Source organism: Caloenas nicobarica, chromosome 3 (assembly GCF_036013445.1).
Source record: "Caloenas nicobarica isolate bCalNic1 chromosome 3, bCalNic1.hap1, whole genome shotgun sequence".
NCBI classification, from domain to species: domain Eukaryota; kingdom Metazoa; phylum Chordata; class Aves; order Columbiformes; family Columbidae; genus Caloenas; species Caloenas nicobarica.
In genome coordinates, this window is record NC_088247.1 from 115,707,616 (window position 1) to 115,728,190 (window position 20,575).

The 20,575-nt window shown below is 43.7% G+C and overlaps 1 protein-coding gene across 5 annotated transcripts in view; it reads right to left on the minus strand.

Moving 5' to 3' along the window:
• The window catches only part of MACROD2 (mono-ADP ribosylhydrolase 2), an 857,870-nt gene extending 839,738 nt beyond the window's left edge, over positions 1-18,132 (minus strand). For all 5 annotated transcript variants that reach the window (XM_065632892.1, XM_065632891.1, XM_065632889.1 and 2 more), the window contains exons 1-2: positions 17,915-18,132; positions 13,500-13,598 (exon numbers count right to left, since the gene is read on the minus strand). In XM_065632892.1, the coding sequence (XP_065488964.1) occupies positions 13,500-13,598; positions 17,915-17,960 (145 nt within the window). In that variant the 5' untranslated portion in view covers positions 17,961-18,132. The remainder of the gene's footprint in view (positions 1-13,499; positions 13,599-17,914) is intronic.
• Positions 18,133-20,575: the final 2,443 nt, after the last annotated feature.

The window sequence follows — 20,575 nt, forward strand, 5'->3', positions numbered from 1 at the left end:
GGCACAAACCCAAAATCTTCATAAAATCAACTCTGAAACTCAGTCACTGCTAAAATGCCCGGGATTTTAGAGTCTAGTACACTTTAAAGTACCTTAGTTTTTTAAACAGGTCACAGACATCCAACTACAGCAATCCCTGCAGCAATACGAAAGAGCTTGCAACCAAAGGGAATAGAAAAGCCCACAGCTGGAAGAACTTCTGTTAAGAACATATTTTTATTTTAAAACTATTTGACAATGAAAGATTAGAGCACAAACAAAATAGTAAAAGTAGATATTAAAACCCCATAGTATAAAGCAATACCTACAGCAAAGAAAATGGCTCTTGGCACTCCACAAGCAAAAGCAGATACGAGAAGAAATCAAAGAACAAGCGAAAAGGATTTACAGCAGCCAGGCTCACAGGCTTGCGGTATTAAAAAGAAATTTCGTTTAAACAAGTCAGAGGACTTAATGTATTTTTTTCCCCTCTAGTTCATAAAAACAAGAGTAAGAGACTGAACTGCAAGAAACAAAGCTGAAAATGGGAGACCATCATTTATAGTCAGCTTTAGAACGCACAGCTGAAGGAAATTAATTCCAAGATAAAAATAAATAAGTCTGCCCACTATCTCATCCCTGCTACAACAGCTACTAGTAAAAACACATATCCACACAAGGAAGGCTTCTCCAACAGCAGTCCCTAACATGATCTGGAAAATGTGCTGGGAGAAGAACCTGAGCAAGGGACAAGAGTCCCAACATCAACCCCAGACAAGAGCCAGCCCTTCCCCTCCTAGGGGAACCCTCAAAGGCTGGACCGTGACCGCTCCGATTTTCTCGGGCTGCTGAAAAACAAAGGAGTTGAGCGATGACCACAGGGAAAGGTACAGCTTGCTACATACTCTGTGTGCTCTTCCCTTCAGTGCCCCTTTTTTTTTTTTAATGCTTTGTTTTCACAAGTGTCTTGTACAGATTAAAACTGACAAACTATTAGCAATTACTAACCTTACGTTTAACGCAGCTTTCTATTCAGTCTGTTTCTGCATAGGCTTACAGAGCATCAGAAAAGACAGATTGTAAGATGCGTTACATTACATGCCTGCTTCTACTCCTACTAACTGTGAATGATTGTACAGGAAAGGCAATTGCTTATCTAAATCAAGATAAGCATTATTTCCATATGTTCCATCACCGGGGGAAAGCACTCCCAGATGCACTCTCGTACTTCAGATTTGTAGTACAGATTTGTCCTATCCCTTCTTGGACTTAAGATCAGAACCTGAGCACAAGGAAGAAACATCTGTTGCAGACAAATCACACTTTACCTAGCCAAAAATGCAGCACGTCATGCAAGTCAAAGGCGCTTGATGATGAACACACCGACACCTTCTCCCTGCCTGCACACTCTGCCAGTATGCTCTGTTTCAGCTAATTACGAAGCAGCACGATTGGATTAGCTGAGGGCTATAGCCAAGTACGAAGCTTATGAGGCACAGAGACACTGTGAATCACAGAACAGATGACGCTGGGTGGATCATAAAGTCCAACCTCCCTGCTCAAAGCAGGGTCACCCAGTGCAAGTTGCCCCAGACCCTGTCCCGACTGGATTTTGAGGATCTCCAAAGACAGAGACTCCACAACCTCTCTGAATAATGTTCAGTGTTCAGCGACTCCCACAGTATGTGTTTTCTTAATCTCACAAAGAATTTGCTCTTTCCATTTGTGCCCATTGCCTCTTGTCCTGTCACTCTGTACTGCTGAGAAGAGTCTGGAGCCATCATCTTCACACCCTGCCACCATATGTTTATAGATATTGATTAGATCCCATCTGGGGCATCTTCAGGCTAAACCCCAGCTCTCAGCCTCTCCTTGCAGGAGAGATGCTCCAGTCCCTTTATCATCTTTGTGGCATCAGCTACACCTCCCAGTATTGTTCCACTCACAGATCTGCCAAGGTTGCAACTCTTCCTCATCCTCCAGGTCAGGAGATCATGGTATCTCCCATTTGGGGTTTGTCAGGAGGTATGAAACATCTCCATCTGAGGACATGAGCATCACTTGATGTCCACTGGTCAACTGTGGAGTTCACATCCAATGAACCACATCGTAATTGAGTTCAACAGCGCTATTACACACCCCCTTTCAAAGCACTTGCAAAAAGCCCAGGACTAACTCACTTGGTCCAAGTTAAATGCAGTGATTTGGCCACCAGCAGCCCACAAGCAGGGTTGTAAATATGAGCCTCTACCTTACAGCCACATGATTGAATTGGGGCCACTGAGGACTACATTAGGCATTTAATAAAGAGTGCCGTACCATGAGAATTGAAAAAATAGCCAGTCGGTCCTAAGAACCCACACAACGCTCATGCAAAATGCAGTTATTCTTGCGTTACAAAGGTCCTGCATACTCCTTAACAGTGTTATGTTCCAGCCTTTTCCTCAGTCTATTCCACACAGCTCTGTATGTCCCCCAAAACCAAAATTAAGCAGCAAAAAATCCCTTTAAGTCTCTGAGTAGAGCAAGGAGAGAGAATGGAGAAGCTTGCACTTTTTCTGAAATTTTTGTAAAACAAGGGAAGACTTGGTATGGAGTGCAAAAGTAGCAAAGCACGAAGTTTGAGAAAGCAGTAATAACAAACAAGGAGAACAAGAAAAGGAATATATTCTCGTGTCTTATTTGCGATGCAACCTGGTCTGCAGGGACATGCAATTGTCAACTCATACATCAAAGTCTTCTCACTTCAGTGGCATGCACAGTGACAGCAAAGACATGACGTAAGTAGGCTGAGGCCCTGGGGTATCTGTGTGTTTACTTGGAGAGTCAGCATTCAGCTGCTGTAGTCGCTGTGCTTGCTTCTGCTGGCTTGAGATTTCATGATTTAGGGTCCATAGGAATGTTTGCTGGTTTAGCTGTGACCCAGAAGGAGCTGTGTTTTGTGTGTTTAAAGAAGTTCACTCGCTCTCTTGTTTAGTGTTTGTTTTTGTTTTGTTTTTAAATGTGAGCCTTCAGAGGGATTTAAGACTTTGTGACTACATACTGGCAGAAAAATGCTGTTGAATAGCATATTTACTAAGCTTTTGCCCAAACCTGATCATCAGTACATCGATCTGAGGGACAGCAAGAACTCTGATACATAAATCCTTCTTCCAGAACAGCAGCGTGTATTGTACTTCAGTATGTTAAATGGTCAAGCAAGGGCACATGGAGGCAAGAACTACACCACATTATCTCTGACTCAGTTCCTACTTTAGAACTTCTACTACAAAAAACTTTTAACTAACAATGGAAGTTCCAAAATTGAGAGGAAAATCATATTACACTCTTACATGACTGTTCGTTGTCTCACAGAAATATGATGATACTTTTCTGTAACGCTAAAGGACTACAAGTGATGCTACTTTGCTAGATCACTTCAAAAACAGAGCAGATCACCTTCGCTGCAAGAGCTGTGTCTTGGTAATGTGACAGCATTCCTGGTATGTTCAAACCAATCCAGTACCTCCTGGGATAACTATTACCCTTCATCCAAGACTCACTTTACCAGCAGCACAGTATTCCAACACTCGGCTTTAGAAATGGGCTGGAAAAAACACGTCTTCACAAGCAACCACATGTTCAGTCTTCAGCAGCATCTATTTTATTTACCAAGAAGTGAAAACCCACCTTTAATAGGTGTGCACAGCACACACAGCTTCAAGCAGAATTAAAATAAGTCTACAGTGAGAAACCACAAATTCACTAGCTTTCATTCACTAGCTTACTGAGCAGTCAGACAATTTTTACTCTATGTTCTCTGCTTTTTTAATTCCTTACACCATTGCTAAGCAACAGCTTCTCCAGTTGAGCATTACAGCCTTTTGTAGGACTTACTGTGGAGCTTAGAAATAAAAAGTTACTACCAGCAAACTATGAAACTTCTGCAAAACTGTCAGCAAATATTCCACGGCATTGTCATTCAAGAACTTCTCTGCATGAGATATAGTGACAACTGCTTACCAGATGGGAGCAGGAACTTTAGTTTTCTAGTACCAGGGGACAGATATGTAAGTTTTTATGCAAGTACAAAAGAATGTTTTCTGCTTACCTTGCAGCATTTCCCCTTCCCTACTACCACATGTAATTTGCTGCCCTCAGAAACAACAGGGCTCCAAATCCAAACGGCAAGGTACAGAAGAAAGTCTTCAATATTTGAAGAGGTCTCTACCAAGACTCACTAGTGTTGTGAGTCACACTTGCTTACACTAAGGACTTGAAAAAACACAAAGTAATATAAACTCACAAGCAGTTACAAACCCACTAGCAGTCAGGAGAAAGATTTAGCTCTATCTTATTCTCCATATCTACCTGGAAATAAGAGACACAACAACCCTCAAAGCCCTTAAGTCAACATAGACACATGTTGGTGTGCACCACTGGATTCAGTTATTTGCAATACACTTACAAACCTTCTCTTGTAAAAACTGATAGCAATGCAGAAAGCGGGGGAAAGAAAACAAAAACACCCCAGAACTCTACTTTTGCTTTAAACGTAACTGATCCATGACAGTTAGAAAAAATCTGGGGTTTGCTTTCAGTTAATATAGATTCATTAACTATTCCCACAAAAGGACAGCACTGCGACACACAACATGTTTGTATGAGAGCAATACCTTTTTTAAAGAGTACCTTATTCATACAGAAAATACTACATTAAGCCTACAGGAACAAATCCAATGCAAGCTTAACTTCAGCTACAAGTTGTACCTGTGCAGCAAATTAAAAACAAATAACCTACAAGACCTTTACAGACTAACCATCAGTAACAAAAAGACAAAATTTGAATAAACAGGCCTCTGTGAAAAAGCAAAGGGCAGGATAAGGCAGGTAGACATTTTAAAGCAAGACAGATGTGCAAACAGTTCTACACTTTCTTCGTATCTGCACTACTGAGTCTTTTGGACAGGATCTTCTTAGTAAACTACAGAGCAGTCTTTTCTAACTCAGTGTTTGATCATGAACTGCTAGAGATGCTATTAGTGCAAAGGTGCACGTAGAGAACTACTTAACGTTTTTAGAAATACATGTATTGGCTATACCAGCACAAGGCTGAGAGGTTTCAATTTGCAAGATGTGCATTCTATAGCATCCGGTCCACAAAAAAATCCATCTGGCAACTTTGGTAAAGGCCCTTGTGACACACACTTCTGCAGAGATGCCAAGTCAACACACAACAGCTGCAAGTCTCAGTAGCTTTTCTGTGCACAAACATTATGCTTCCCTCTCCCCCACCATTCAAGTAAGAAATATTTCTTAGTGAAATAGAGCCACACATAAGAATCATAGTTTCAAGGGGTTTTAAAGCTGTGTAAGGTAGAAATTTAAATATAAACTGGATCGTTAAGCCTTCTCTCCAGCGCAAAATAACATTTTCTGTGTATCGTAACAAACATGTCTGTACGCAGCACTTCCTATAGGGCTGAGGATTCTGTATCTACTGGATTCTCCAACAGCAGATCAGCTAGATGCCCTCTCACAGAGAAAGCCACATATCACTTCACATAGGGAGCGCTGCAACAACTTTTTCAGACATAAGCTGGATTGTTGGAGACACTTCTACGTGGTGAGCACTTCAGCTCTAGTGAACTGAAAAAGGGAAACCCAGCTTATCTGGTTTTCACTGATTGGGTTCTTAACACATGCATAATCAAGTGTTTAATTGTGCATGAAGCAAATGCAGCTATGCATGAAAGTTGGTTAATATGACCCAGAGAGCTCAATGAGCTCAAACTGCATCAGTGATACCCCCACCTTATTAAGGAGTAAAACCAGTGCCCTTACATGATGGTTAACTTTCAGACTTGATGCAAGCCTCCCACATCCAGAGAACAGCAGCTGATAGGCCTGCCCTGTGCGATCACAAATTATTACTAGCCCCAGGCAGCAAATCCTAGTTGAAGCAATAGTTCAGCACCTTCATAAGTGTCTGTGACATCTAAGCTACAGCAAATTAAGACAAGCCATACCAGTCTCTTACTGTCTTATCAAGAGATGCTCCCAGTCTTCTGCAGGACATCAGCTTTTTCCACCTACACTTGAAGATATCAAAGAGTCATGTAGTCAGTCGACAGAGCATCAGGTCTACACTACTCAGCCACGACAAGGGTACACTTTAACAGCTTGATCTTGGCCTCAACCTAATCATAGACACACGGCTGCTAGTCAGGCTGGCACATTGGCTCACATCTGCCTGCAAAAGACTGTGAGAACAGATGCCACAATCCATCATAAATTATAGCTGATACCTTTCGCCAAGCTATCATACTGAGCAAAATAAGATGACTTACTGAAACTGCCTTTGTAGAGCAAGAAATTTATTTGGAGATTTGATCTTCCAATCCCCCATGCTCAAAAGGAGCTCAGCCTTCATACGCCAAAAAAAGGAGGGGGAAATAATAATAAAAGACAGACATATGCATAAAAACAAATTACTGGAAACCAAGATGTATAACCTATTACTTTTCCTCTGCATATATTAAACTATCTCATTCAAAAAGTTACTGTTGCTCTTCTTTCCCTTGGGCATCTTGAATATGAGACAAGTCCAGACTAGAACCTGAGAAACTCTACACTTTCTCAGCGATTTCTGAGGAACAGCACATTCTGGCTTACAGCATCACTGCTGCTGAAGCCGTCCTTCCTACACTCTGAACAAGGCCATGAGCTGACAGCACACGGTGTCCTCTGCACTTCAACTCTGGTTCGAACGTCCTTCGGGACCTCTGTAGAAAACTTAAGTGCACAGTGATGTTCACTAGCAACAAAAATTTATTGTTTATCATACTGCATGGACCAAAAGCTTAGGTGTTATTAATCTGGTCAAAACTCATATTACCAACAAAAACATTAGAAATAATCTTTCTGGCAAAGATGCGCTTAACTTCCCTTTGCATCTGCACCTACTATCACTCTCTAAAACACGCTGAGAGCTTGTGGAGCATCAATAATGATACTAATTTATTGTCGAGAGCAGCATCCTTTCCTACGGTTAACTCTTGCCCCTCGAGGAGCTGGCTGCCACTTGAGATCAGAGAGTTCTCTTAGCTGCACACAGAAAGGCTGCAAAATGATAACTATCAGGGACCTGTATAAGCTTAATGCTGTGTGGAAGTTAACTTGTTAAAAAAAATCATGGGACGCTAGCTTAAAAAGAAGTCACCGTCTTAATTACATCAAAGACAAGTGATTTACTTCCTTAGAGAGAGGATTAGCCACACTGGATTATGTGTTCTTAATCTATATAGACAGAGTTGATTTTTTTTTACTTTTTAATAATAACTTCTCACACTTGCTGAAAGCAAGATTTTTCTGTTTTTTTTCCCAAAACACTTTAAAGAAAACTGTAACGCAAGCATTCACTTTTTTGACAGCTAATCCATCCTATAAAGGTTATATGCATGCAGCTCACCCGGGAATTACAAGGTCAATTGAATGCATATTGGTTCTTTTTGTTTACTGTAGTTTTCTCCCCACACTGTAACAAACACTCTGCTTTGTCCACTTATATCAGGAATATCGCTATCGCTAAAAACAAACTAACACCCCCCCAAAAGGTTATTTCTCAGTTTAAACACAAGGAAGCTTGCACCTGCAAAGTTTTTCCCCATTTCAAAGCTATCTTTGGAAAAGAATAGCTGAGGTATATGTTTTGGAAGACACAAAGGCGTGCGGGGTCAGGAGCTCACACGGTCAGATTTGCACCACTCTGCAACTTTGCATCTGTTCAGAACAGATCCCCAAAGGGCAGCCAAGAGCCTGGGACGAGCAGAGCACACAGCGCTCCCGTTACTCCCCATGGCTCCGGCAGCCTCTGACACCTGTGGCAGCCAAACACAAACCACCTCAGTCTTAAAGTCACTCTGAGTTATGCCATGGGCACACGGCCCCCCGGACACCTTTAGAACAGACTAATAAGCTGCAAACACAGAGTGGTAGCAACAGCAAACCAGGTCCTTTGCTGCTTCCTTAATACACATGTAATGTGGACAGGCAACAGAAGTGAGCCACTTCCACAAAAAGCACATTCTTTCCTAAGTATTAAAAATACTTCATTACCATGATCGTCACACAATTCACAGATGCCACATTGCTAGTCTTTTAGTGGACCTCCCCCAGTTATTACGCACAGCAATTAATAAGTGGTGATCTCCACATGCATCTAAATGACACAGCTCTCTAACCTTAAACACACCGCTCTCCAAGAGGCCTCATGATAAAACGTTCAGCGTGAGTAACAGAACAGTATGCCAATATAGGAAAAGTAAGGACAAAACTAAACACAGCACTGACTGTCAGCAAAGCTGGAACTCGCATTCAAGGCCACAGCTAAGAGCAGGACACCCTGAACTGTGGCACACAAGTTATTGCCGTTTTCCATGTGAAGTCTGCGGAAAAACTGTTGTACTGTGACCTTAACCAAACACTTTCAGTAGCAAAAGCATGATTTTCTTAGACTGACAGCAGGAATCACACTGAGCTAAGATGTCTCGATTTACTTTCTTGTCACTCAGCTAGAAATCTGTTTTAAAGACGGTTATTGAAGTCACTATAAGAAAAAAAGATAATGTGAGCTGATGGGCTTGTTTCTTTGGTGGAGGGATGGTCTTGAATCATACTGGCTTCATGTAGCTATTACAGATAGAACTCAATGATTGTCGGGCAACTCTTGACAATCTTCATGTTCTAGTAGAACATAATTCCTTGTTCTGTATAACTCACTGAAAATAATGAGTGATTTAGAGAGGTGTTATTTCTCTCGTAGACATCTGGCTGAATTCCACTGCAGCTTAGTAGCGGCGTTACTTTCCAAAGGCTGTTTGATGATCGCCAGCTTGGTTTCTGGTTCCTGCAGGACAGATATTCACATCTAACAGGGCCACATGGAGATGCTCTGAAGAACTCAGTATTACCTGTGGTTCGTTAACCATCTCTAGAGATGCTGGTCAGAGCTCAGTATTACCACGTATTTTCTTTCCAGCATGAAGTACTTCAAGCGGCTCATCTAGATGCTTTGACTCTATAATCTTGTGTCAACTCACCGTGAATATTTAGAAACCTACAGATTCATAGTACAAAGACACTTGACTAAATCCAAACCTTACTATTGTACATAAACGCCTCAGTGTTAAAGTAGATTAATTTGAATAGTTTGAACCATATCATTTTTCTAAAAATATAGCAGATTAAGAAAATCCAGAGGCTGCTAAAGCATCTAAACATACTTCAAGACTTGCTTAAAAAAAAAAGACCGCAGACCTTTCATGTCATTTAATCTTGAACAAAAATAAAAGTCTCAACAGTTACTGCATCCTTCCGTTTTAACTTCATCCAATCAAAAGTAGTTTTTACCATTAGCCAAGTTCTTTAAACCATCACCTGAATCTGCTGTTTTCTTGCTACCACTGCTACACCAATGAATCCCAGAGGCCGTGACAGTCAGCAGGACTGACAGCTGCCTCAAGTTAAACTACATAATTTATTCCATTTTCTGAATTATCCCATTAATGCAACAGAACATTTTTCTACCAGTGACACGCAGAACTCAGTGACAACAGAATTCCCGAGACCCTGATTTTTCAAAAAGCTTTCAAGAAAACGTTGTCTGAAGTCATCTCTCACATCTTTGGGAATAACTGTGTACCCAAGAAAAAGCTAATATAGGTATTTAACTTCAAAAAACAACTCCAGTTATTCAACTATATGGTAGCATTTTATTCACCAAGCATCACAAAACATAAGCTACCACTGCCGTACAGGATGAGTGCCTACATAAATTCGTATATAATAAATAACATTGAAATAAAGGTATATAAATTCCAGAGCTTCAGAAAACAATTCCATTATTTGCATATTGTCAGGGGGGAATTCTACTTCAAAGTAGAGAATGGATGAGATGTGTCTGCCTTTGGTATATCTGAAGGATAAGAAGTTGGAGGAACAATGGATTGCATTATATATATACTATCCAGCCCTATAGGACAGGCTCACTCTCTGTTTCCAAAGTAGACAACTCCTCATTTCCTTACTAAATATGGTTAAAACAAAAAAAAGTTTACATTTACAGAACTACTTTAAGAACAATTTTTTTTTTCTCCATTCCTACCATCCTCTCCGACATTCAAGAGGACCACTGGTCAATAACAGCAGTGGAAGGAAAAGGGCCAGTATTATGATACTTAATCTCTGAAGGCCACTTGTGCAGCCTGGCAAGCTGTACGCCAAAACGCAGGGGTGCTGACAACGCCGTCCTTCTGGAAACGCACGTACCCACGTCAGCACCCGGCTTAGTCCCTGCATTCCACATTGCGCCACTCCCCCCATCCCCCCCAAAATCAAAAGTTATCAGATATATTGACCAAATTCCATGCTAGAACATGCATCAACTTAATTTTTTATGGCCAGTCGTATGAGGAGACCTGCAAAAATCATAGGTTTGTTTTACACACAGAAAAGCAAAACAAAGAGAAAAACTATCCACAGCTGCTTTCAACTTCTTAAAGTTTTCAAACACCTTTGCTGCTATATTAAAAAAAAAAAGCCCTTGTCAGCTGCCATTCAGAATTCCCTAACTTCACTCCTCAGAAGCCTTTACATTGTTAAGCATCCCTCTGTTCAAAAGACTTCCAGCCTTGTCCAAATTTACCTCAACATCAACTTACACCAAGCTTTATGGTTTTCTTCAGAATTTTGTTCTGTACATAACTTCACACCAAGAGGTGGAGAAGGAAGGGTGTGGAAAAAACACTTGCCTCCACAAACTAAGGTATGTTCTCCAAACTTGTCAATAAAGAGCACGTAGATGTATCACGGTGGTCAGGTTGGTTCCTTCCCAACATGAACTTCTTCTGTCATTTCAGTTTCAGCACTTCCACACAGACTTTTCAATAATCTTCTGTTAAACTTCCATATAACAAAAATGTGTGCCTAACTGGAATCTCCTAACATTCTCCAGCGAGTCATTCGCGTTTAAAAATGGGTACTGTAAAGACTTGGTATTTTTCACACAATTTTTCCTAACAGTCAGTACAAAAATTTGTGCAGCACTCAACACCCTTAATCTCCAGTTGAGCATCTACAGGGACTATTGCCAGCCCAGATGCTCTCCCCTTCTCCTACAGCTTCTTACTCCAGCGGCTGATTGATTGCACCTGCTTCACTCTATTTGTTCTCGATTCCTTTCTTGATTTCTCCTCATCACTCTTCCTGAACAGCCACTCCACACTTTGCTCATCAAACTGTCATTTTTTTCCCACTGTATACAGTATTGGAACTAAATGGTAAAGAACTTTTTCCACATTCCCCATCAGTTGCTCTTTTGGCTTGTCAAGCATACAGAGAACTTTTTTTTTCCACCCCTCAAGACCTCCTCAGTTTGCCACTTCGAGAAGTAGCCTTTCACTTGAAGAAAATATCAGAACTCGGGCATGACACTGTCAAGGCATCACTGATTTCCTCACACCTGGGGCTTCACTTACTCTCTCCACAATGTCATTTAGGTTGTACCAGTTGCCCTCCATATGTCCCAGTATACAGAGCTGAAGTTCTCATCAGCAAGGCAACTTAAATTCTAATTTTTCAGTTGTTCAGCTCAGAAAGACAGTTCTTACACACTTTTTGATACCTTCAGAGTGGGGTTAACGTTTAAGGAAAATAAAGATTCAAACAGATGCAGTAATAGTCACATTAACATACATTTCTTTTAATTGTACTGATCGGTTGAAAAATAGAAGCATTTCAGCATCTAACCTTCTAGAAGTTCACTATTCCACATGGCTTATTTACAACAAACACATCAAAGAAAACAAGTGACTATGGATATTTTCTCCTGAACGTACAGTATAACAAAAGCTTCAAGTAGCAGAGAAGAAGTGTTTCAGCTCCACTTTTGCCTTCCAGCATTTTTTGCAGTGTACTGGGTACTAACAGAAAGAATGCAAGAACAGCTACAAGAAAATAAATTCACCACTGCCACAACTCAATACCCGCACATTAGCCATTGACATTTTCCTTATGTGAAGTGTAACAGCAATCACAACTTAAATCCACACCTTGTCACGTTCAGCAGCCCAAGTAATACAAGAACTGTGAATCTTAGCATGTTATACAGAATCTGAGAGTAGTTAGAATAAAAACATAGTTTAGTCTCCCAGTTAAACCACATGATATATTGCTCATCCCCATGCACTGCAGGCCTCCAAAGTGAACTTTGGATAAGCCAGGCCATTTATTTTATGCAGCCTTTGTTTTCTAGATGGACAGTGTTCTTGATGTTGTAAGATATAAAAGACCTATTCTAATGGGAGAAAGAGGTCTCCGCGTACGGCTGTAATGCAACTACTCAGCCACCACTGACGTACTTTTCACTTCAAAAGTCACTAAAGATGCTTTTGGGAGTAGATGATCGCAGTACTTGTTTGTGACAACGGCATCTGCGAATCTGTCAGCTCCTCCACATTGTACTAAAAAAGTGTCACAGCTTTCCCATTTTATTAAAAACAGCTGATTAGTTCCAGGCCTCATCTCATCATGTTCACCTGCAGCCACAAGATTATTCTATACACCTGTTCACACCAGCCATTATTGTTCCCTAATGACAACAGAAGCATCAGAAAACTAGTCCTGTATCTGCAGAAGCAGAAAGCACTTCAGGTCTCATAGTTAGATCCCCCTCCAAAAAAACACAAGTTTCAGCTGAGTGAGATGACAAGACATACAAAGAAAAAAGAAGGAGGAAACCAGCTCAGGAAAAGTCCCTCTCCTTCCACACCCTTGTGTAAATGAAAGAGAACTACACGAAGATGCGCTGTTACAGAATTACGTGCAGAATTATCTCATTGAATCAGATCCTCATTTTTGGCCAGCTTTCACTGCAAGTATTCAGACAACTCTGCAGGTGATCATAACCGTAACACTACACATGCTAAGAGAAGGAGTCAATCCAGGCCAGGCTGATGTTCCTCAGCCCAAGAAAGTAGAAAGGACCGTGAGTAAGAAATGCTGTTTCCAAGAGAGAATTCAAATCCAGTCTTCTCCCACTTCCAGATTTTCAGATAACACAATCTATGCAATTCCCCTCTGCTTTTCAGCCACCTACCAGAACAACACTATTTTGCCCAGATTCTCGACACTGTTTTGCCACCGAGTTTAAAACAAAAAAGTTCATTAGGCACGGCTGACTGGTAGAGTACCTGGAATTTAAGACTCATGGAGAGAATAGCTATTTTACACACTTAATGGTATCGGTATTATTATGACTCCGTCTGGGGACACTTGCAGAATTAGCACACACCACTGAGGCTTTAAGGAATTTTGCTGGGGTTTCCCCCTCACCCCCAAAGTGCTCTTGTCCCCATGTCAGACTGCCACAACGTGGATTCTGAGTCTTGGCCCTCCAAAAAGTAACTTTAGACTGAGAAATCAGAATGGCCTACATTTAAAAAACGTTCTCCTGTTTTAATTACCATCACTTTTGTTCTTACTTTTTAAGTCTTCCATCCACGTTGGAATATTTTTCAATGCAACGTAGCCCCTTAAGTACTCTTTGCGTCTTTCTTCCAAGGTCATCTTCAGCAAACGCTCTGTTTAGAGGAAAAAGAAATTAAAAAAAAGTTTTGCAAGCTTTCATGTATTTTTGCACATTGGCCAAGTAGTGACCAACTCAGTGCCCTTGATGCAATTAAATCCCACTTGAGAGAACAAAGCACAGGTGATTCAATGAGTTACAAGTAATGGGAGCTAAACATGGTGCATCTAAACAACTACACGTGCCTATTTCTGGATATCCCAGTTCAGCAAAAAGAAATGCCTCTTCACAGCACTCTCAGCTGTCCAGACTTCCTTCTCACATCACCACTGTGCCTTTTTCCTGCCACTTTAATTCAAGGATGAGAAAACTAACAGCACATTTATTAAGTAAGGAATTATTGGTTTATAGAGAGTTTTCAGGTATTAAAGTCTGTTCGTTGGGTTCTGCATTTGTAAATGATAACTTAAAAAAAAAATGTTAGGAAGATCAAAATTGAAACATTTTTACTGAAATGAGTTTACCAATGCCAGCAAATGAAGGCAGGGAGCATAGCACAAAATTAATGAAGTTAGAGCTAAAGGAAAAGTTATGTCACTTTCAGGATGACTGGGGTGAAGAGAAAGGCCTTTCACCTTGGTTGGGGTTTTTTGTTCAGCACAAAACGTAATTTTCAACATGAGAAAGCCACTGTTGTTTGCTTTAGACACATCCAGTAGCATTTAGTCCCATTTTGGGCCCAAAAGAAGTAGCTGTAGAAAATAAGGATATCTGTTAGATACACAAGAGGTAAGTACAAGTATGTAAAAGTTGGACAAACTTTGGCTGAACATAATCCCAAGCACTAGGAAAGCCAACTGCCATCCACCAGCTAAACATGTTTCTAAAAAGCAGACCAGGACCAGCACAAAATGCATCTGCTGGATTTAAAGCGCTGCAAAACAGAACCTGGGTTTAAAGCAAGCAGCATGGGTTAAGCTTTAGAGATTTTTATTTTGAGCACTAATAACATTTGGTTACCGCACTAAAATGCATATGGATGGTTGTTTTCTCCTGAGAAAGTCCCCATGTCTTTTTTCAGACATTTAGTGAAAAGTAAAGCCTCAAAGACTGTACAATTGTGACGGCTACTGCCAACTTCACTCTTCTTCAGACCTTGCTATAAATGGACCAACTTCTAAGAAAAAAAAACACAAACACAAACACATCCCAGTGACCCAACACTGCAAACAACCCTGATGCTTCAGCAAGACCCTGTACCTGATTTTTCCAGCCACATCCTCTTCTCTCTCCCCACCTCATCAATACTTAGTATTAGCTCAGCACAAGATGCAGAAGAGCTTTTCCCTTTCCAAAAGGAGGGGAAAAAAAAAACCACCACCACCCAACTATACCCATACACTAATGAAGTTTCTGGGTTTGTTTTTACCAGTGCCACTGTACTACTATTACCATACTAACAGTTTTTCTTGACACATTGGATCACTAATAAATGCTCTTTGATGATTGAAGAGTTTTTAGGGGTGTAGGAGAGGGCTAGACCCACATTATTGCCTTTAGCATAAAGCACTAGACAGACATGAAAAGAATATTTTCATCTCAAGCTGAAGGAGCAGTGAGTGAGCTGAACACGGAAACTGCTTCTCAGATCAAACCTTAAGAAAAATAACGTTCCTGCGTTTTATTAGCAAAATAAGGTTTTCTATTTATGCAGGCTGCAATTACCACAGTCCAATAACCAAAGGCAGGTTTTGAGCACAGACTCAATTATTTATTTTGATTTTTTTTTTGACAGTACTACCAATTTCTTCAGTTGACAAAAACATTTCTCTCCCATTATTTGGGCTTGGTATCTTAATTGGATATTAACACATGCAAAAGTAAAGGTAATGAGATTACGATCACCACGATGCACAACAGATACACACTTAACTCCACTACTTGATCTTCAAGCATACAAAACACCAAGTATCTAAGGTGCACATTGGAACCACCACAGAAGGGGAAACCTGAGAGTGTGTTTCTGCGCGTGTCAGGTTTGAGGGACTGACAGGCGGAAGTTTGACTGCCCTTTGCTGAAGAGGCTACAGAGCCAGTTCAGTGCCTTTAAAACACAAGCTCCTCTCTCTAGTAAGGTTTTATAAAACTCTGCTCTTGCAAGTCAGCAGTAAGAATTTAAACTGAGTCTGAATTGTACACAGACCTCCTGGAAGATGCTTCCACCAACCTTAGCTACAAGTAGTCTTCTGCCTGTAGCTTTATGAAGTGCCTTGAAAGTTCACGGGCAGACGAGTCCTGTGCTGTAAGACTGAAATCAACTCCAGTCCTGCTCCTACTCTGTTTCAGCTGTCCTCAAATAAGATCCACCCTGGGAGAACGGGGACCAACCTTTAATTACCAAGAAAGTAATTAAGGAAAGTAAGCGTATTATCAGCGGGTTTGAACTCAATATTTAGCAAGTGGCACTTTTTAAGAAGAAAGTTCTTCAGAATCTAGCAGGCTGAAAACTACTGCACTCAGAGCTTCCTGGGAAGAGCAGAACCAGCGGGCACAGCAGCTTTACAAGGGTTCAGGAGCACCTGGAAAAGGCAAAGGTACACCTACAAAACTGTTTTATTTCAAAAGTGCAATCTAGGTAGGAAGTTGGGTTTCTATAGTTTTCCTCTCTAGCAAAGAAGGTACTTGGTAAGATCAGTCACACAGGGCTACAAGCTGAAGAACAAAGCCAACAATAAACATGGAAGTTTTTTCTGGCCTCCTCACTCAAAATACCCAGGGCCAGCATCATCAGCACGGTGCTGGAACGCAGTTACTGGAGCAGAAGACTGGCAAACACTGTTCGTTCTCACTAGACAAAGAGACACCGTGTTCTGGCCAGCCAGCACTCTCAAACATGCTGCCCTGGAGAGAAAAATCTCACCAGCAGTCATAAGCTCCGGTTTGCATTCAGTAACATCACCGTACCGATGGAGACCACCACCCTGACAGCCGAGACAAGCAAAGCGTGTCTGCCGTTCAGGTTCCCAGCTCACCCTTCAGCCCCTCCGCTCAACCCTGCTGTCGAGGGTTCGAGTTAACAAGCCAGGGTGTGAATTCGCACAGGCAGCAGCAGAGCTGGAAGAGATGAGTAAGAATAAGGGGAACACTCACCAGAGCCTACCAGAAACCTTTCCCTATCTGCCCCCAGCATAAAAGCAGCGTTTTTTTGAAGGTAACAACATGGAGCATTAAGGACTTGCACAGGCAAAGTCAGTTATAGCTGATCACATGTTCGCAAGGCCTAAGATTTAACTATTGAAAACAACTCAGACATCTGACAAAAATTTGTTGCCTCACCTTAACTACACAAACATGCTCTGTAAGACAGCTTTGAAAGAAAAAGCATGCAACAAAATTCGCTTCCTTTGCGAAGAGTTTGGCAGGAGCAGCAAACCTATGGAGAGCTCAGTTTGTGTTTCGACAGCTTTTTTCCCTTAGAAACGTGCACTTGATTTCTGCCACACACAAAGAGGATGAATTCCCTCCTTCCAACTAGTCTTCCGCCTTCTTGGCTTGAAACGCAGACACAGTCGTAGGATTGGTGGAAGACAAGAAAGAAAACTTAGAAGCGATCAATATAAAATATCTAAAGGGCAAAGTTTGCGTAAAATGCTTGTCCCGTGGTTTTCACACTCAGGAGTTTAACACTGGGGGTTTATAAGCTGACACTACGCAGGCTGGGGGCCCTTAAAAAAAAAATAGAAGGAATATTTCTTATGGGGGGGTACGTGTGTTTTGCGAGCCACGTACCCCCAACACTTCACCCTGGCTGATCAGCACCAGAAACTACAGCACGGTGCATTGAGGCTGCCACACCAATAAACCATTTTTTCCCCTTAGAAAACACGGGCGCTAAAAAGAGCAAAGGCACGTTTGGGCAGCACGTGCCCAACTTTTCGGCCCGAAAACACTCGCCCAAGGTGACTCGGGGGCGGGCGGCCCTGAGGGGCAGTTCCCGCCCACACCGCCCTTCTCCTCACAGGCAAAGTCAGTCAGCGACAACCAGTGCGGGGGGGGACACCCCAAAATTCCGCAACCCGGGCGCCCCCCCCGCGCCGTCTGGCGGAGGGGTGCGCGGTTTTAGGGTGTTTTAGGGTGCTTTAGGGTGTTTCAGGGCGGAGAGCCCGGCGCACCGCCCCCCCCCTCCCGTCACCTCAGCCCGGGCGGCGGGAAGCGCCGCGAGGCAGCTCCCCGCGGGGCGGCGGCTCCGGGGGGACAGGACGGGACAGGTCGGGACAGGGCAGGACACCCCCCTGCTCCCCGCACCGCTCGGCGGGAGCTGGAGGCGGGAGCGGCGGGCCCGGGCCCGGCAGCGGGAAGGGCGGCGAATACCTTTCTCCTCCCGCCAGGGCTTTTTCCGCTTGTTGCCGGGGTACATGGTGCTGTGGCTGGCGGCGGCTTTGAGCTGCAGGTTCCCCAGGCTCACGAGGGGGTGGACGAGACGCCGCGCCAGAGCCGACCGCTACCGACGCCGCCGTGCGCCGCTGCCGCTCCCGCTGCCCGCCGGCTCCCGCTCCGGCTCCGCACGGCGCCCGTCAGCTGGGTCACGCCTCGCTCTAACCCGACACCCCCGCAGCGCCCGCCCCCCTCTCCGCCGCCCGTTGGCTCCGGCAGACGCCGCTCAGCAGCCCCCTCCTCCGCCCGCCGCTGCCGCCGCTGCCGCCGCCGCCGGACCGGGCCCGGCGGACGCACCGGCCAGGAGGGGCCTGAGCGCGGCGCCGGTGCGGACGGCGGCGCCGGGGTGTTTTATTTTTTAACAGGGGGGGTGTGCGGGGCCGCGGGGACGGGCGGGCGCGGTGGGTGCTTGGGTGCGACTGTGGCCGCCTGCGCGCGGCGGCAGCGCCCGGTGCCCCCGCGGGGAGGGCGGGAGCGGGCGGGCATCCCCCGTCCCGCCGCCGCCCCCCGCCCCGCCTCCTCCGCGCTCTGCTTCCGGGTTGCCGGCCGTTACCGAGCGCGCCGCCGATTGGCCGGGAGCCGTTGCTAAGTGACGGCGTCGGGGCCCGTCGGGGCCAAGGCCTGCGGGCCGGGCGGGTCCCGGGGGCGGCAGAGCCCGGCCCGGCTGACCGAGCGCTCCCTCCCGCCGCCGGCTCACGGGCTTCCCCCGGCGCGGTGTTGATGTAGCGAAGCTCAGAACTCCCCGCACCGCTGCTGTGAAAAACCGCCGCTCCTGCCGCAGGGGTCAACGTCCACCCGGGGACTGAAGGTCAGGGAGGCCACGCTCCGTTTTCCTTCCTGAGACCGATTTTCCTTGTCTAAATAAACACACAAACTTCTGTAGACAAAAGGAATAAATATGAAAGCTTCTTGGCAGCTGTACAGACCCTCACCTGCACCTCCCGCAGGAGGACGGGTTTGGCCTGGGCTCCCTGGTTTAGGAAGGACAAGGATTTAGTAGAGGGAGTGCAGTGAAGACCTACACAGAGGGTGAGGGCTCTGGAGCATCTTTCTTCTGAGGAGAGACTGAGAGAGCTGGGGCTGCTCAGCCTGGAAAAGAGAAGCTGAGAGGGGATCTCATCAATGCTTATAAATATCTCCAGGGTGGGTGTCAAGAGGATGGACCAGACTCTGTTCAGTGATGCCCAATGACAGGATGAGGGGCAACGGGCACGGACTGAAACACCAGAGGTTCCATCTGAATATGAGGAGAAACTTCTTTACTTTGAGGTGCCAGAGCCCTGGACCAGGCTGCCCAGAGAGGCTGTGGAGCCTCCTCCTCTGGAGACATTCAAACCCACCTGGACGTGATCCTGTGTGATCTGCTCTGGTGAAGCTGCTTCAGCAGGTGGGTTGGACTGGGTGATCCCCAGAGGTCCCTTCCAACCCCAACCACTCTGTGATTCTGCAGCTCTGGAACACAGCGGGTGCTGGCAGGTGCTTAACTTAGACTTTGGCAGGAGGTACAAGGGGCTGGCGACAAAGGGGATCCTGCTGGCCTTCCTCTGTCATGTAACGTAACACAACTTCACCTATAAGGAGTAGTGCACAGTGGGACATAGATGTCAGGTTGAAGTCAAGCATAGGAAGGTGTCCACATGAAAAATGCACAATCTCAGCTAAATCATACAGAAAGTATCTTACGTACACCTTCTGGTCAAGAACAGGCTGTTTGCTTGACCTGTAACACAGAAAGGTGAGGCACAACATAGCAACATTTCAACTTCTTTTCTCATCGTTTCTGATTAACAAACACATTAGCACCTCTACCATTGCCATTAATCTTAGCTCATGGTACAATTCCTTACAGCAAAATCCTTAGTCTTATCACACTGATGCGAGGGAGCACTTGGTTTACCTTTGAAACAGTTATAAATCAGACTAAGATTCCTCTTTACACAGCATATTTTAATATTCAGATTAGATCAGCTCCTAAGGGAACATCATCATCATCCATCTTTACTTGATTTCCTCCCTTTGCCCAGGTGATGTGTTTTGGTAGCCCAAGCAGAGTTTTCTAATCTTGATAATAAAAATGAGAGAAGCCAACAGGTAACAGGTATTAAAAAAAAAAGATATCTCGGTTTAAATCGTGCTTGCTTGCGTGATATATTTGAACCCATATATTTGAACCCATATCCGAGATCACTGCATATTTACCAAGCTACTGAATATTCTAGTGTCCTGTGGGATCTGTTCCACATTTTATAAATCAACGTTTATTGGACCAGAAAGGGAGAGAGAGAAAACTTAAGTCTCTTCCTATAAAGGGCATCTGCACACATTCTTCAGTTTCATTTGTAAAAGCAGCTACAATAACCATAATTTTGGAAAATAGGTAAAGAAATTATGTACATATACAAAAGGAAAAAAATTTATGAAACCTGATGTTTACACGAGCATCAAAATGGAAGACCACGTAAAAGATGGGAGTAAAACTTCCTTCAGCTTAAAAATAGAAATGTTCAAATGTTCCAATTCCAGTAAGAAAATTATTATTGCATTTTACTTTTTCCTTTTTTCCCTCCCAGTTGCTGGTCATACAATTGATTCCATCGA